The following is an 18,900-nucleotide window of genomic DNA, read 5'->3' on the forward strand; positions in this document are numbered from 1 at the left end:
CTGGGGCTGCCACCGGGCGCCCTGGCCTGCCCCCACCCCTGCGCCTGCTACCTCCCCACCGAAGTCCACTGCACCTTTCGGTCCTTAGCAGCCGTGCCGGCAAGGATTTCGAAACATGTGGAAAGAATCAATTTTGGGTTTGTATGGCAGTTTGTAGCAAACAGTTTTATGTTCTTGGTGCGGAATCCTGGAACGCCTCTCACACATGCGGCGTACCGAGATCTCTGTGTGTGCTTTTTAAGTAGAATTGCAGAGGTGGGTGGTTACGTGCAGGCGCTGTATTTCAAACGCTACAACTACTGGCATGGAGAATGTTTTATTGTTAGCCATCATGTTTCAAAGAAAAGTTACTACTATTTTCAAATAAATATTTATATCATGGTGTCAGTTCTTCTTGGTAAATGGTATATGTAGTCTTTTGTAGTGTATAAAAAAATATTGAATTAGACCTATTAATCCCTAGTATGGGATTTCTACTAAATGTTGATTATTATACCTGTGGTAAAATAATATAACAGGAGTAAAATTCAATCATGTAGCCAGGTAGCATTTTGGAGAACAATGAGACGTAGCATATCTTAAAGCAATAGAGTAAACCCAAAGTTATTCCATTGCCTTTGGAGTTTTGGTTTTGTTCCAAGAACTTAAGTGCATTATAAGCAGACATCAATGTTTTGGGGAGAGATTGCTCAGGCCCCAACTCACTTTCCTCTGCCAGTGTATTGCCAACTCACATCTACCTGTCAGATTGTAAGACGAGAAGGCAGGGACAGTTTGCAGGCTGCATATCACAAAAGTGCTGTGTCGTGTCATTATGTGACATGATATGGTGCAAGAGTCGCAGTCCTCTTCTGCTCAGTATCAGAGCTGCCTCACTACCTGGTATGACCTCACCCTGACCGCCCCAAGACATGTAACCTGCGATTGATCATGCAATGACTGACAGTAGGGACCTTGATTTTTTTTTTTATTCTTTTCTGTAGTTAAAATGTCTATCCACCAGCACTTTACCCACCTAAAGCCAATTTTAGTGTTACAGCAAGCTGTACTTTCATGCCATTTTTGAGTCAAAAATGCCTCCCTCTCCTCCCACATTCAAAACCACGCATATTCACAGTTACATTCCCCCATAAGTCAATATTCTATGGCAAAGTCTAGCCCTAAATTGCTTGTGAAAATGTGATGTAGGTTTCTAAGTTATTTAGGTGTTTTGGCTGTTTTTTATTAACAGTACATGATTTGATACTGCTAGCATAGAAAACCTTTCCTATCTTTGTGCTTCATCACTATAAATGACATTGTCTGAGTTGTGTCCTTTCCCAGGAAGAAACAGTCTTAACAATCTGTTGTTTCATTTTTTTCACTTTGGAAAAGAGCTTTCACCATATTTCTATTTTAAGATGCTATATATTTATGAGGTAAAGATTATTGTCCTAACTGGAAATAATTTAGGAAAATTTCTTATTTAGAGAAGTTTAGAAGGTCTGATGTTAAAATATGGGATTTTAATAAGAAGACTCCTATAAGCCTAGTAGATCTGTAGGACTAAGAATATCAAAACAGTAGTCTAAATTTTTAGATAGATGGCATGGTGAGGATCTGAAAGTATTTCCTCCATATTCAAAGTATTTTAATTTCTCGTCGTCTCTTCCCTTCCTTTCTAGAAAGTGTTAAAAAATAGGAAAAATTTTTAAAATTTGATGCTTACATTAGAGACTTCATGCCCAGATTAGTTCATATGTTTAATTTTATGTCTACAGATGGAAAACCCAAATGTAGACTAGGCTGCCAAAATTAAGGCTTCCATATTGGTGAATAAAACCTGTTTTATTTGTCCAAAGTGAAATTGAATTGTTTTCAAGAAGTAGACTTTCTGTATTCCTTCTGTAAAAGGAGTTTCTAGGCTCAGATTAGATAATTGGAAGGTCAGTTCCTAGATTTTATGTAATTAGTTGATGTAGCCAATTACACTTTGTAACAGTAAGTGAAGCATGATGTGACTTCCTGCTTCTCATGCTGTTTGGGAGATATCAATTTTTTAATATATTGTCTCCAAAACTTTATTCATTTATTGTTAGATGCTGTTTTGGCAACACTGCAGCCCATCTAGTTTGCCAGACTTTATAGCATCATTGGCTGGCTACAGGCCATTAATTTATTACCATTCCATAAACTGAGCTGCATGGAAAAACATACTGACAACTATTAGAACTTAAACGCCTATTTATTACTCTTACTCCTAAATTATGGCTAAAGTGCCACAAATTGAGTTAAAAGACATCTTAATGTAAACATGAACTAAGTATACTTGGCCTTGTAAAAATGTTTCAGTAACTTCTGGCCCTTTGACAATGCATTAAGATCCCTCCAATTTTTCCCGAAAGTTAGCTTATACTAATTTTACATTTGCAGTCCATGACAGTCAGTGCATAAAATGTAATTGCACATGTGATTTTTTTTCCAGGTTTAACAGTATACAGTCTATATATGAAAACTCCTTTGCAGGACTTGCAAAACTGGAATTGCTCATGATACATGGAAATGACATTCAGAGTATACCTAATGGTGCTTTGAAAGATCTTGTGTCTCTACAGGTAATGCTCACATCTTCCTAAATTTCATAAATTGTAACTTTGATGAATAACAGAAGACAAAAATAAATGTTTTTTGTAGTGCCTTTCTTACGATTAAGATACCATTTCCCCCCCAAATACACTGGAGATTTGTTAACTATGCCTGTGTCATATTTGATAAAGCCAACTCATATTCAGCTGTATTCTCCCTTTTTGACCAGCATACAATTTTTCAGTGGTGCAAAGGATATCTGAATGAGGGAGGAAGAGTTCTGCATGCTTGCTATTCTGTTTGGATTTAGATAAAAAAAAAAATTATTCTTTTTTATTCTTTTTTTTTTAGGTTTTCAAAATTAGTTACAATAAATTGAAAGTCATAACTGGCCAAACTCTCCAAGGACTTTCAAGTTTAATGAGACTGCACATGGACCACAACAGAATTGAGTTTATTCATCCGAATGCTTTTAATGGATTAGCTTCTCTGAGACTGGTCCACTTAGAAGGAAATTTGCTCCAGCAGCTTCACCCCAACACCTTTTCGACATTTATGTTCCTTGATTATTTCAAACTGTCAACAGTAAAACATCTCTACCTATCTGAAAATGCTCTTATGACCTTGCCTGAAGGGATGTTTCAAGGCTTGCCACTGCTGGAGAATCTTTACCTTCATGGGAATCCATGGGCCTGTGACTGCAGCTTAAAATGGCTTCTTGAATGGAATGAAGTTTCTGGAGGTAAAGGCAGAAATACCAATGCCTCTTCAACTCATAATATTAGATAATTTATTTTCCTTCTCTGCATTGACAAGTAAAAGCCCCTCACTACAAGAAGGATGTTGAGGTGCTTGAGTGTGTCCAAAGAAGGGCAATGAAGCTGGTGAGAGATCTGGAACACAATGCTTATGAGGAGTGGCTGAGGGAACTGGGGTTGTTTAGTCTGGAGAAAAGGAGGCTGAGGGGAGACCTTATCGCTCTCTACAACTACCTGAAAGGGAGTAGTGGCGAGGTGGGTGTTGGTCTCTTCTTGTAAGTAACTAGTGATAGGGTGAGAGGGAATGGCCTCAAGTTGCACCAGGGTAGGTTTAGATTGGATATTAGGAAACATTTCTTTATGGAGAGAGTGGTCAAACATTGGCACAGGCTGCCCAGGGAGGTGGTGGAGTCACCGTCACTGGAAGTGTTCAAAAAACATGTGGACGTGGCCCTTTGGGACATGGTTTAGTGGGCTTGGTGGTGTTGGGTTGATGGTTGGACTTGATGATCTTGAAGACCTTAATAATTCTGTGTGATTCTGTGATTTTTTTTTTCCTGAGTATTGTTACTTACATGATGTCTATGTACACTATTAGGTTCCATTACCTTTCAACGAATGGTTGCATTAAAAAAGCAGTGTTAGGAGGAAGAAGTTGTGTATCACTAGCTAAAAATCTGTATTCAACAACAAAGGAATTAGTCATTACATTCAAGGCACAAAAAGTGATATTAAAGTTTATAAATGGAAGGAGCAGATAGGTTATAACATTAGTGTGTTCATTTGCACAACACTGTGCCTTTGACTAAGGGCTGATGAGTGTCTTCAACTAACAAAGCTACTAACTATGTGCTCTCATGGAAGGTGGGAACATTGGATTTGAACTTGTTTGGCTAAATAAGGAACAGAAATCAGGTTTCTAAATTCCTGGATAAGTCCTTTGATTCTCTTAACATTAAGACTGTTATGGAATATTCATGCATCCTTCATGTCTATCTGTGTTTCCTCATTGACCACAACTTTTATAGAATCATAGAACCATTTAGGTTGGCAAGGACCTTTAAGAACATCTAGTCCAACCGTTAACATAACACTGCCAAATCCACCACTAAACCATGTTACTAAGCACCACATCTACATGTCTTTTAAATACCTCGAGGGATGGTGACTCAACCACTTCCCTGGGCAGCCTGTTCCAATGCTTGACAACTCTCTCCGTAAAGAAATGTTTCCTAATAACCAGTCTAAACCTCCCCTAGTGCAACTTGAGGACATTTTGTCTTGTCCTATTGCTTGTTATTTGGGAGAAGAGACCCACACTCACCTCACTACAACCTCCTTTCAGGTAGTTGTAGAGAGCAATAAGGTCTCCCCTCAGCCTCCTCTTCTTCAGACTGAACAACAGTTCCCTCAGCCACTTCTCATAAGACTTGTTCTCTAGACCCTTCCCCAGCTTTGTTGCCCTTCTCTGGACACGCTCCAGCACCTCAATGTCCTTCTTGTAGTGAGGGGCCCAAAACTGAACACAATTTTCAAGGTGTAGCCTCACCAGTGCCGAGTACACGAGGGCGATCACTTCCCTACTCCTGCTGGCCACACTATTTCTGATACAGGCCAGGACGCTGTTGGCCTTCTTGGCCACCTGGGCACACTGCTGGCCCATGTTCAGCCGGCTGTCAACCAGCACCCCTAGGTCCTTTCCACTGGGCAGCTCTTCAGCCACTCCTCCCCAAGCCTGTAGCGTTGCATGGGGTTGTTGTGACCCAAGTGCAGGACCTGGCACTTGGCCTTGTTAAACCTCATACAGATGATCTCAGCCCATTGATCCAGCCTGACCAGATCCCTCTGCAGAGCCCTCCTACCCTCCAGCAGATCAACACTCCCACCCAACTTGGTGTTGTCTGCAAATTTACTGAGGGTGCACTTGATCCCCTCGTCCAGATCATTGATAAAGTTCTTAAACAGAAGTGGCCCCAATGCTGAGCCCTGGGGAACACCACTTGTGACCGGTCAGCACCTGGATTTAAGTCTGTTCACCACAACTCTCTGGGCTTGGCCATCCAGCCAATATTTTACCCAGAGAACAGTACACCCATCCAAGCCATGAGCAGCCAGTTTCTCCAGGAAAATGCTGTGGAAGGTGAAAGGTGCTTCCATGCTGACTAAGCCTAATCACCTGTTTGTCCCGTATGTGCTGTGTGATAGTGCTCAAGATAATGTGCTCCATAAACTTCCCTGGCTCCGAGGTCAATGATGGAGCAAATTCTTTTTAAGTATTTTCAGAGAACACCTACAATCCGGCAATCTTTTTCCTAGAATAACTGTTCTATCCTTGTTCAGGCTTAGATGTAAGGCAAGTATCATGCTGTTTAGGCTGGAACACTTCAGATCATGTGCAGAAGAAAAATGCTAGAAGAAAAAAACCCAACAAACAAACAGTTTTAGAATGCCTCTGTATCAGGAATACAGTAAATGAGGGGTTTCTTGAATATCAGTTTTGGATTTGGACATCTGAGTTTACCAATGCCCCATCTCAGGTAACCAAATACTTACCATAGTAGGCCAGAGGGACTGGTGTTACACCAGAGCTGCTGCTAAAATATGAAGAGGGAATTGTCATTTAATTGCAGCTGAAGATGTCTCAAATGAGTGCTGGAGTCACAAGGTTTATATAATGATTTGGAGCATGTATGGTGGATGATGGTGGGTCTTGTCATCTTACAATATGTAAATAATTGCATTTTTGCACTTAGCTGTAGGACAATACTTTTAAGGGTGTGTGATACTTGAATGGGTAATGTAAGTGTTCCTGACTGAATTGAGATGTAAATCATCTAACTTTGATATTATATTTCACTAACTTACATTTTAATATTCTTATATACTCTCCTTGATCCAAAAGAGTATGTGTATTAAATGTACTTAAGTTGCACTGTAAGTTATAACGATGAAATATTAGATGAACTTTCTTTCCTTACACAGTGTTGGCTTGTTAGCATTTTTATTCAGTTAAATTCCCTTTTTATAATACAACAGTAGTGATTACTGGAAAGGGAAAATAATTTTCATGTATGACAGATTTTGTATCTTTATACAACTATAACATTAACTTCTTTGGGAATTATGTCCAGATAAAGTTATAAAAGTGTTGCTTCATAGAGTACATTGAAGTTCTTCAGACCACTGTGCCCACTGCCAAGTTGATTGTGGGCCAGTTCTGTCATGAAGCAAGCTTCCTTTATCTTTGGAACATCATATTTGAATCTGTAAGTGATAGACTGGTTCAGTTAAATATTTCATTTGTAAGACATTCTCAAGAAAATTGATTTGTCAGACTGGCAAAGCATATACTTTACAATTAAAAATAGTATGAAATTTTGCCACTCTTCTCCGCTTCTAACATTTTACCTTGTATCCCACCATGGTTCATTCATTCAAAGATCCCTCATTCCTCAGGAGTGATCAACGTGATGCTTATTCCTAGAATAACTGGGATACATTTTATTTACAACATGTTTCCAAACTAAATATGTAAGGTGACATTTGACATTCTAATGAGCAGAACAATGTAATAAACAGATGACTGTTATTTTGCAGATGAGGGTTTTTCTGGCATTGATAGAAGAGAGGAATCAAGGCTATCATTTCCTTTTTTAGAGCTCGTCTATTTTAGTTTTTATTTTATCTTTACAGAGTTTACAGTTATTTCAGAGATCAGGGAAGAAGTGGCACTTCCAATTTTTGTGGCTGCTGATTATTAGCTTGTAAGTACAGGAATTAGTCAACAGATTTTGTTAGCTACAGTAGAATGCTTTGTGTATTGCCAGAAATGTTTTTGGTGAATAGAGAAAAATAAAAAACTTCCTGGATTATTTAATGAGGAAGTCCAGCATTTCTCAGGTAAATGCTGAATGTTTTAAAGCTGAGAGGACCCAGTCCTCTTCACTTTAGATGCACAAGATAGATGTCACTGTACAGATACAGACTTTTTGACACAGCGTAGATTTTCACTGACTTCTAAAAATGTTGCTCTGAACACTTCAATTTCTAGACATTTCATTCAGAGGCAGTGAATCTAATTTTCAGGAGGATGGAGTATTCAATCCTCTCATTAAAGTCAGAAGAAGTTGTGGTCAGTTTGAGAATCAGGCACCCATTTGACTGTGAAAACAGAGGTGCTATTTTAAAAGCCTTGCCTTATGTGTCATGTGCCAAGCTGCGTACCTCATGCGGTCCATTTGGCAATCCTGAGAGTTCTCTAACTCTAGAACAGAGTTCTGTGGGTTACCTGTCTTTTGTTTTCCCTTTTCTTTGCAGGTGTTTTGAAATGCAAAAAGGACAAAGCCTATGAAGGGGGACAGCTCTGTCCTAAGTGCAACAGCCCGAAACAGCTGCAGAAAGAAGATATTCAAAACTTGAAAGATATTTCCTGTAGGAAACCTGTCATTCAGTCCTCACTGAGACAGAATAGCAGCACTCAAGATGAAGAAGATGGTGACAGTTATGAACTCCGCCTGGAAGAACTTTGGTCCTCTCCATGGAATATTACTCTAAATATGACTGATGAGCATGGCAATGTAGTCCACCTGAACTGTGAAATCAAAAAACCAACAGACTCTACCAAAATTCAGTGGAGTCAAATCCAGACTCAGGAGATTGATATAAATGCTACAATTTCACTGGATTTTGAATGTCCAATGAATCGAGAAAACTATGAGAAATTATGGAAACTTATAGCTTATTACAGTGAAGTACCTGTCAAATTAGAGAGGGAACTTATGCTCAGCGAAGAGCCTAAAATAAGCTATCAGTATAGGCAAGGTTCAGATTATGATGCTCTTTACTACACAGGTGTAAAAGCTCAAATACTGGCTGAGCCTTCCTGGGTGATGCAACCTCTTATAAATATCCAATTAAACAGGCGTCAGAGTACAGGGAAAAAAGTGGTACTCTCTTTTTTTACTGTGTTTTCTCAGACAATTCATACCAAAGACACCAAGCAGCAGAGAAGCTGGGTAATGATAGAGCAAAACCAGAGCACAAAGACAGCACAGAGCGTGGTGGAAGGGTCAGAATGTCAGCTGAGCTGCAATGTGAAAGCCTCTGAGAGTCCCTCTGTTCAGTGGCTCTTTCCAGATGGGTCTAAACTGCAGGCACCATTTAATCAGAAAGACAGTAGGTTTTCCATTCTCAGTAGTGGCCAGCTAATAATCAAAGCAGTGAGTTACACTGATGGTGGTTTGTACCACTGCATTGCCCAAGTGAGAGACGATGTGGACATAATGGCTTACAGACTTCTAGTGCAGCCTGCAGCTATCCAGGTAGGTGATTCAGATGTAGTGAGAGTTGAAAAAAATGTTGGAGATCCAATAGTTTTGCCGTGCAGTGCAGTTGCCATCCCAGAGCCACAGCTGAGCTGGATTCTTCCAAACAGCCAGGTACTTAATGATTTATCAAACTCTTCAAAAGGATATATGTTGGACAATGGTACTTTGCTTATTCCAAAAAGCCATGTCAGTGATAGTGGCCATTACAGATGTGTGGCAGTCAATCAGCAGGGATCAGATCAGTTTGTTGTAAGGGTCACAGTAAATAAAATGGTGTCTGACAGGTCATTTAAAAGGATAAAGCTAAAAAAGCGCCCGGGCTCAAAAAGTTCATCAAAAACAAGAGGGCGGGTCATAGACAACGGAGAGGGATCAGGGGCAGGAGGGGTGGATGAGTTCCCACAAAGAAAGAACCACCTGAAAGACCGAGAAATATCCTTCAAACAAAAAAGTGACCAGGTGACAGAGGCTCAAATTAAAAAGGGAAAGAAGGGCAGAAGGAAAATGAAAATCTGGAAAAGTAGTGATAGAACCCAAGACAGCAATGTGGCAGAAGGCCGGAGAGTATTTGAATCTCGAAGGAGAATTAATATGGCGAACAAGCAGATTAATCCACAGCATTGGGCTGACATTTTGGCAAAGGTCCGTGGGAAGAATATTCCTAGAACAAAAACAGATACTGCCATTTCTTTAACAACTGCACTGCCATCAGTCATGCAGAAGACTACTCCAGTCCCTCATCCGGTAGCCAGCCCACCACCTTCAGAGAAAGCAGCTGATGTGGTAGATTCCTCTGCTGATGCATCACCTGTGGGTGAAGATGAGCCATTCTCAGTCACTGTTTCCCACAACACTAAAGCATTTTCAGTCCAGTCCATATTAACAAGGTCAGAAACTGAACCCTTCTCCGACCACAGGACTTTAGAAACACCTGCAAGTACATGTGCTGTAGAAATCCCTGTATCGAGTCCATATTTGACTTCTGTGTCTGCAACAGTGCAACCTGAAGGCCAGCTGCATCTTGATGTCAGGACTGATGATTCAGTCGTAGTCAACAAAAATATCCATGCTTTCACTGAAGAACCTCTAACCAGACAAATTGTAACAAACTTTCCTAGTATTCAGAGCAGTTTATTCACAGTGGAAAATGTAGATAGAACTGTATCTTCCACATCAGAGGAAAATTCTGCTTTTGCTGAGCTACCACTTGATGCTACTGTCCTAGCTGAATCTCAGACTGTGGATCTTCATAGTGTCTTGGAGACAAGCGTGAAGATAAATGAAGTGGACCTGATGAGTGTTGACACCATGAGTTTAACACCTTCTCAGTTGGATGAGGTCATCCCAACAGATTCTGTAGGCACTACTACCATTTCTTCATCTGTTTCTCCATTTGTCACAGAAAAGGGCAATGACTTGATACACCGGCACAAAGAAGTATCCAAGCACAAAGAAGTATCCACAGGTCAGACAAAAATGACAGACTTAAATAGAAATTTTCCAGCTGTCACACCCATCAGGGTTCAGAGCAGGGAAGAACCTGAGACCCACAGGAATACAATGACTCAAGAAAGCATGTCCAGCAGTTATGCAGAGAGTTTTCAGGGAGGAGAACATAGAAACCTGGCTACTCCAAAACCAGATCCCACATTCATTTTGCCAAGTACTAATGCTCTTCATAAAACAGCAGATGGGATAAAAACTGTTTCTTCCGTCAGTAGATTGACCACTGTGGCCACAACAACAACTCCTTACAGAAAGACCATGCCTTCACTTGTTACTCAGCATGCTAGAAAAAGGCCTTATGGGAGAAGGAGATTGAGGCCAAACAAAATCCGACAAAGACCAAAGCCTTTCCCCCTTATTGTTTTAACCACGGAGGAGATGCCTATTGTTCCAAGGACAGCTGAAGTTGAAGGTGTGACCAAAACTCCTTCTGCAACTCTTGAAAGTCCTGATCTTAAAAACAATGTCAAAATACAGGCTAAGGAACAGAAGCATATGGGATTCATTCCTTCATTAGTTACTGATCCTGTTGTCTTAGAGAAAATTACCGAAACCAGAGAGGTGGTTACAACTTCCTTCTTTAGGCCTACTGCTTCTCCACCTGAAGCAAAACATATGACACTCTCTACTGCTCCTGAAACCTTGGCACTTCCAGTGACTGCACCTATCACAATTTTATCATCATATGTTGTACATGACGCAGTTCCCACAAAAGAATTAAGCGCACCTCTGAAACCAGAGCAAAGTGAACTGCCAACATACCACTCACTAGACAATGTATCTGAGGAGAAGAGCATTAAAGCAGATGCTAAAACTATAGATAGTAAGGCTGAACAATCAAGCACCACTTCTCCTGAGCATATGAGCAGCTTGATATTATCTACAAAACCAGAATCTCAAGAAGAGCCTATCCTTTTTGTCTCAGAAGTTGTGGTTGATGAAAAAACTGCTGGAACGTTCCAGCTGATATATCCCACTATGACAGACTTAAGTATTCCTGTTGGCACATTGGAAGTTTTTAAGGACCTTCCAGTTTCAAAGGAGTCATGGAAGCCCACAGTATCTTCAGAAACACCAGCAATAACTGATCCACCTCAGCAACATGAGACAATTACTTTGTCTTCCTCCTTCAGCACGAGAGAAACTCAGACTTTTCCACTTAGAGAAACAAATGAATCTGTTGCTTCTCAGACTGGGACAAAGCCATCTTCCTTGGATAAAAAGGAAGCTAAGCCACATGTGTTTCATCATGATGCCACTTTGCAGACAACTGAAATACCTCTGACTACATCCACTGCCTTTATTCCATTTATAAAACTTGCCACACTTCCCCCTTCCATTTCAAGAACTTCACACCCTTCTCTTCATTATACCACCAAAGAAAGTAATGTCTTCAATCAAGAAAGGTTCTCAGAAGCAAAACAAGTTGAAGCAGATGGTGACAAAATGGTGGTGAGCTCAAGACAGAATGTACACCCTACTCCTTCCTCTAGCCAAAACAGAATTAGCATACAGTCAAAAGAGGAACAATTCGAAGATATCTATAGTAGCAAGTCAAACAACAGTTTACTGCTAAATCCAAAACTTCTCCATCCACCTGCTGGAATGATACCAAGCCTAAACCAAAGATTGCCTGTTGTGCCTCCAAAGCACGTTCCAGTAAGAGGCACAGTGAAGCCTCCATACGTTGTAACACAAGGCTCCTTTCGCTATTTCATAACACACCAGCCTCTTCACTACACAAACAAACCAGAGATAACAGCATATGCAGCACATACTATCCAGGACAAAAAATCTTTTGCTTCTCAGAGAGAAACAACTACCCCAACGCAAGCCTCTCCATTTCACAAAACAAATTCATTCACTGGAACCATGTTCGGTAATCAGGGTCAGAACAGATACCATATTAATTCAAGATTTTTTGGAAATAACTTTGTTCCAGATAACAGAGGCACAGCAGGGAGACTACCAAGTCAAGGCATCCCCTATTATCCCAGTTCCAGAATGCCATTCCTTTTCAACAGAACAAGGATATTCCCTCACTTAAGTATGCATCCTAAACCAGTAGTCCCTAGTCAACTAGTCCCAAAAGACACAAATGAGAAGGTTGCCCAGGTCTCCCCTACTAGGATTACAGAGCAGAAAGCTACAGCTATTCCAGTGCCTCCAATGCCATACGCAACAACCACCACATCACCACCACCAGCAGTTTTGAAGATTACCCCTCCAGCTTTTCTCTCTCAGCGCACAAAACCACAGATATCCACTACAGTTCATCCTTTTAAAAATGTCCATCATCGTCATCAAAAAGTGCCATCTGTTCCTTACGTGGGAGGCATTATGCCACACAATTCAACTGTAATTCAATCTTTCACTAATTTCAGGATACATGGAGAAAGGCCTAAAATTATAACAAAAGGGTCTCAGAGCATATCCATCCTTGCTGAAACAGATGCTTTTATTCCTTGTGATGCAGTAGGGGAACCCAAGCCTTTTATTACTTGGACAAAAGTCTCTACAGGTAAGACAGAGAAAAATGTGTTCTTCCATTCAGTTTTTTAAGGGTACAGATACTTGGGTTGTTGCATAGACATGCAACATGATTGCAGGAATAGTCCAACAAACACTGAATAATAATTTCTGTCTCTTTTAATCTATATAGATAAAATGTGACAAATTGCAACTAATCATTACAAGTAAAAATAATTTTGCAATGTTTCTTGTAGTAAAAGAAAACCTCTACCATTTAATGAGGTTTTTTTTGAAGGGGGAATAGCAGCCAACTTTGATTATTCACAGCAGTTAGAATCTGTGTTGACAACATTTACAAGTATGGGTTTATTAACATTGCTGCCTTAAATATTAATGTGCGTGTCATCTCCATAAGCAAAAGGAAAAGAGAAATTATGTAAAGATTTAAGGGGAATTCTAAAGCATAAAGCCCTTAAAAATTCCCACACTGTACAGGCTTGCAAGCTAGTATGATTAGCTCTGCAATAGAAACAAAGACTAATTTGAGCTATGGACAGTGTCAGAAGATGTCATGTGATCCATCTGAAGTTGTAGTTGAAGTTAAGTAAATCTAAAATCTTACATAAGGCTTTTTCAATGCAATGATGTATGTCTTAAAGCCTTTGACTTTCCATTTCTTTCTTTCCTCTTACCTTACCAGGAGCTCTAATGACAGCCAACACCAGGTTACAAAGGTTTGAAGTCTGGAAAAATGGTACCCTCCTTATCCAAAATGTTCAACTGCAGGATCAGGGACAGTATTTGTGCACAGCTCAGAACCTGCATGGCATAGATAAAATGATCATTGTGCTCACAGTTGTAGCCCACCAGCCCAAAATTTTACTTTCCCGCTATCGAGATGTCACGGTCTATTTTGGAGACACCATAGCAATGGAATGCCAGGCTAGTGGGACTCCAAGCCCACATATTTCATGGATTTTTCCAGATAGGAAGATTTTGCAGACAGTCACCACCACAGAAAGCAGGATAATGCTTCATGAAAATCGAACCTTGTCTATCAAGCAAGCAACTTTTTCAGACCGAGGAGTTTACAAATGCGTAGCAAGCAATGCTGCAGGAGCTGACAGCATTGCAGTGAGGCTCCACATTGCAGCCTTACCCCCCATCATCCAGCAGAATAAGCAAGAGAACATTTCCTTGCCCCTTGGTAGCAGTATTAACATCCACTGCACTGCCAAAGCAGCACCTTCTCCCAGCATCCGCTGGGTGGTCTTTGATGGCACGCAAATCCGACCGTCTCAGTTTGTCAATGGGAATTTATTTGTTTTTCCGAATGGAACTCTTTATATTCGCAATGTCTCCCCCAAGGACAGTGGGACCTATGAGTGCATTGCTGCTAACATGGTGGGAGCTGCCAGGAGAACAGTACAACTCCATGTGAAGAAGAATTCATCTAATGCTAAGATCACTGGGAGCTCTCCTCAGAGGACAGATGTAACATACGGCAGTATCCTGCATTTGGACTGTAGTGCTTCTGGTGATCCCTGGCCTCGGATATTATGGAGATTGCCTTCCAAAAGGATTATTGATTCCCTAACAGCTAAATTACAGTTTAGATGAACTTAGAGAAAAGAGCATTCATATCTGTACAAGTTTCATTCTTGACTTCTGTGAGTTTTGAATGAGGCCCCCAATCCTTAAGGAAGAATTTGAAATTATATCAAAAGATAGCCAAGTCATAACTTAACGTAATTTTCTTGTAAACAATAGTACTCTTGAAAAGTCAGCTTCAAGTGGTTAGGATAAGCTGCCACTATTTGTCTTTTACAGCCACTTGTCAAAGTGGTATAAAGTCCAATGGCAACAGTTAAGATACACAGCTCATGTATCTGCTTGTTTCAGTGTGCCTAGTTTGCATACAGTTGCATAGGTGCTTGCTTTTCCCCAGGAGAAATGGGATCACTGAATTTTGCTTGTCTGTTGTACAAATCATTATACACTGAAAATACGGGGCAAAGAAATCATCTTATAATGGTTAGTAAGCCTGACCATTTTAACATTGTTGTAAAAATGAACGTTACCATACAATAAGGTCCGTGCAAACCCAGTTGCATGTAAATGCTTAAAACAATACGTTCTCCAATGTATCAGGTAAAATATCACTTCTCCAAAACTACAATAACTGTCTTAAAACTTTGCTGAAAACATAATTTCTGCTCTATAAATTATTCATTACTCACTCTTTCAGCACTATAGACATATGAGAAATGTACTGAAATTAAAATGCACACTTATCAAAAACTCTCTTGATAGTTGAACGTAGTCATCATTTTTTTCATAGTGACAAAACATATATTTAGGTAGCCTGTAGATCACACAAAATCCAGAGTTCATTTTATGCTTCATGGTGTTAGCAACAAAATACTGTTGGTTTGTTGTTTTGTTTTCATTTTACCTCATGATTTTTATGTGAACTGTTTTTCAAATACAGTAGATCTTTGGGGAGAAAGCTGGGGCTACTGAGGAAATTAGTTTTGACCAAAATGCACCAATTCCATAATGAAGTGGAAAGGGATAATAGCTTTTTAGCACGTTGAAAATATTTTTTTGCCATATTTCAAAGCTTAGCAATATTGTACTTCTTTGTAATTGTTCTAAAGTTTACCTGATGCCAGACAAAGTTGCTTATCTTAATTTGTTTTTAGCTGAGGACCCAAGTGCCAGACTACATAGTTATGGTCCATATAGGTTTGTGTGGCATATATCATTCAGAGATCCCCTATTTCAATGTTACAGAATACTGTACGTGCAGCCAGAGAAGTAAAAAATACCACCATTTGGTATGTAATGGTTGTTTAGTGGTCAAAAACACCATTAAAGTAATTGAATGTAACAGTAGAATTGCTTGGTTACAAGTGAGTGAATTATTTTTTTCCATTTGCTTTTTGGTGATAAATATCTTGGACGTTTCAGACCATGTAATTATCCAACAATAACAACGATCCTCTCATTTTTTTTTTTCAGTATTGTTGAGTTGCTGCTTTTTTCCCCCAGGTTTCTCTCAATAATTAATACCTAAAATGTGATTTTGCAGCTCATGTTCTGTTCACTTTTCTTTCTTTACAGTAGCTTGGAGACTAGAGTCAAAGTATTCAGCAATGGGACTCTGGTTGTCCATTCAGTTACAGATAAAGATGCAGGAGACTATTTGTGTGTGGCCCGCAATAGGATCGGGGATGACTATGTGGTCCTCAAAGTGAATGTGATGATGAAACCAGCAAAAATAGAACATAAGAACGAGAATAACCACAAGGTTAAGTACGGAGGGGACCTGAAAGTTGACTGTGTAGCCACAGGTCTGCCAAATCCCGAGATCTCCTGGGGTCTTCCAGATGGCAGCATGATCAATACCTTCATGCAGTCAGATGACAGCGGCAGTCGGACAAAGCGATACGTGGTCTTCAATAATGGAACTCTGTATTTCAATGAAGTTGGACTGAGAGAGGAAGGGGACTACACCTGCTATGCTGAGAACCAGATTGGGAAGGATGAGATGAAAGTACGTGTCAAAGTAGTGGCCGAGCCTGCAACTATCAGGAACAAAACATACGTCATTATTGATGTACCCTATGGTGATGTTGTCACAGTAGCATGTGAAGCCAAAGGAGAGCCCACACCCAAAGTGACCTGGCTCTCCCCAACCAACAGGCCCATTCCTGCCCTATCTGAGAAATACCAGATATATAGGGATGGCACCCTCCTAATCCAAAAGGCCCAAAGATCTGACAGTGGTAACTATACTTGTGTAGTGCGGAACAGTGCTGGAGAAGATCGGAAAGTCGTCTGGATCCATGTTAACGTTCAGCCTCCCAGAATCAACGGGCACCTCAGTGCAATAACATCTGTGAGAGAGACAGCCATCAGGGATAGCCGGAAGCTTATTGACTGCAAAGCTGAAGGCATCCCTGCTCCACGGGTCTTATGGGCTTTTCCAGAAGGAGTAATCCTGCCAGCTCCCTACTATGGGAACAGGATCACTGTGCATCGTAATGGTACGTTAGACATCAGAGGGGTGAGGCAGACAGATGCGGTGCAACTCATATGCATTGGACGGAATGAAGGAGGGGAAGCAAGACTGATTGTGCAGCTCCTCATCTCAGACAATTTGGAGAAACCCTCCTTCAGAGACCCTGTCAATGAAAGGATCACTGCCATTGCTGGGCACGGCATCAATCTGAACTGCTCAGTCCAGGGGAACCCCAAGCCCAGCACAAGCTGGATCCTTCCCAACGGCACTGAAGTGCTGAGTGGCAGCCGCCTGCACAGATTTTACCATAAGAGGGATGGGATCTTACACATCAGCAACCTCTCTGCTGGGGATGCTGGGACTTATCGCTGTACTGCCAGAAACCCAGGAGGTTATATGGAACGGGTAGTCTTCCTGAAGGTGGGACTCAGGCCAGAAATCAGCAACCAGTACAACAACCTGGTGAGCATAATCAATGGAGAAACTCTGCAGCTCCATTGCATCACCCAGCCAAACCAACGGGTGCAGATCTCCTGGACGCTGCCCAATGGGATGGTCCTGGATGCCCCGCAAGCTGTGGGTCGCTTTTCCCTGCTGGAGAATGGCTCACTGACAGTGCGCGAGGCCTCTGTGTTTGACAGGGGCACTTACCTGTGCAAAGTGTCCACAGAGTATGGCACTTCTGTTATGAATGTGCCTGTCATCGTGATAGCCTATCCTCCCCGGATCACCAGTGAGCCGGCCCCCGTTATCTATGCCAGGCCTGGAAATTCAGTAAAACTGAACTGCATGGCCATTGGGATTCCTAAAGCAGAAATAACATGGGAGCTTCCAGACAAATCACATCTGACAACAGGAGCTCAGTCCCGTCTGTATGGAAACAAATTCCTCCACCCTCAGGGTTCATTAGTCATCCAGCAGTCTACTCAAAGGGATGCAGGCTTCTATAAATGCACTGCTAAAAATATACTAGGCAGTGATTCGAAAACAACCTACATACACATATTCTGACACTGAAACAAATGCCTTTGGCTGGATACTAGTGTTCAAGTCACTGCCAAGCGAGTGCAACAAGTACTGTTTGCAAAAAAGCCAGGAAGGCTGAGGGCAGAAAAAAAAAGAATTAATCCTATTTTCATGCAAAGTGTATTGCTTTTGTACTCAATATGGTAGTAGGTCCCTGCAATAAATGGAGGCAGTAGACATATTGAAATTGAGGAGACTAACACATTGGAAAAGGTCTTTAAATTCTTAAGAGAGTGTAGTGTGATTTTTCATGCTATCCAATAGCATCTGAGACCTAAAGTACTCTATTCTTGTCAATAGTCCAAAGCCCTTCCTTGTTTTAACAAGCACCTTAAAAGTACCAAAGAAGTATTAACTGTTAATAAATGAGCTGCAGTGATAGAAGTGCTTTAGTAAAACATATTTTTCTTTATACCCTGCAGCGTTTTTACATAATCTAGCCTTATAGAATATGATTACTAACCTTTCTGTTCATTTTTCTATCAGCTCTGCAAAATCAAAGACTAACTTAGCAACTAAGAGTGATCTATTTTAAAATACGTGCAGACATTAGTTACCTTAACATATGAACAAACCTTTTCCAGCTACTAAGGACGCTACAGTCAAACCATTCATTATATATTTTATATATATTTTTAAATTAGACTATGAGACTAGAAAGAGTAACAATGAACTTGGTCTCATTTTATAAATTATTGGTCTTTACAAGACTCTGATACATTACAGTGTTTTATAATATTAAGGTCAATATACTGTACATTTTATAATAAAAAATATTTTCCAAAAATTGTATTCACTGTCGTTTTCATTGAGAAAATAGAGAACTCCAAACACTGAAAGTATAAAGATAAGTCAAAAAGCAGAAATCATGTAGTGTTATACATACTCTTTATCTTTTCAAACATTATGTCCCAATAAAAATGTAACAATTCTGTTATGTTTATTTCAGGATACATTTACAAGTTCAATACTTTTTCTGCAATCAAAGATGGTTTATTGGATAATGTACATAATTTTAATAAGATTTATCAATTACGCTACTGAAATAGTTGCTACAAAATGCTGGATATGCCCAAGTTTCAAGAAACAACTCCCGTTAGAATCTTGCAAATGTTAATTTACCTTTAAAACATTTAAAACATATTCTCTGAGATATTCCTGAATTCTTAAAGTTCTGGTTGTTCATAAAATTATGCTTGTGTTCTAGAATATGATGAGA

The 18,900-nt window shown here is 40.2% G+C and overlaps 1 protein-coding gene across 1 annotated transcript; it reads left to right on the top strand.

Moving 5' to 3' along the window:
- The first annotated feature begins 6 nt into the window (after positions 1-6).
- Positions 7-18,457, top strand: MXRA5 (matrix-remodelling associated 5). Its single transcript, XM_010289632.1, has 6 exons — positions 7-137; positions 2,465-2,594; positions 2,917-3,307; positions 7,641-12,677; positions 13,329-14,238; positions 15,755-18,457. Exons 2-6 carry the CDS (start codon positions 2,529-2,531, stop codon positions 17,664-17,666), a joined length of 8,316 nt encoding a protein of 2,771 aa, XP_010287934.1. The 5' UTR covers positions 7-137; positions 2,465-2,528; the 3' UTR covers positions 17,667-18,457.
- The last annotated feature ends 443 nt before the right edge of the window (positions 18,458-18,900 follow it).

This window comes from Phaethon lepturus, unplaced genomic scaffold (genome assembly GCF_000687285.1).
Source record: "Phaethon lepturus isolate BGI_N335 unplaced genomic scaffold, ASM68728v1 scaffold22446, whole genome shotgun sequence".
In the NCBI taxonomy this organism is placed as follows: Eukaryota; Metazoa; Chordata; class Aves; order Phaethontiformes; family Phaethontidae; genus Phaethon; species Phaethon lepturus.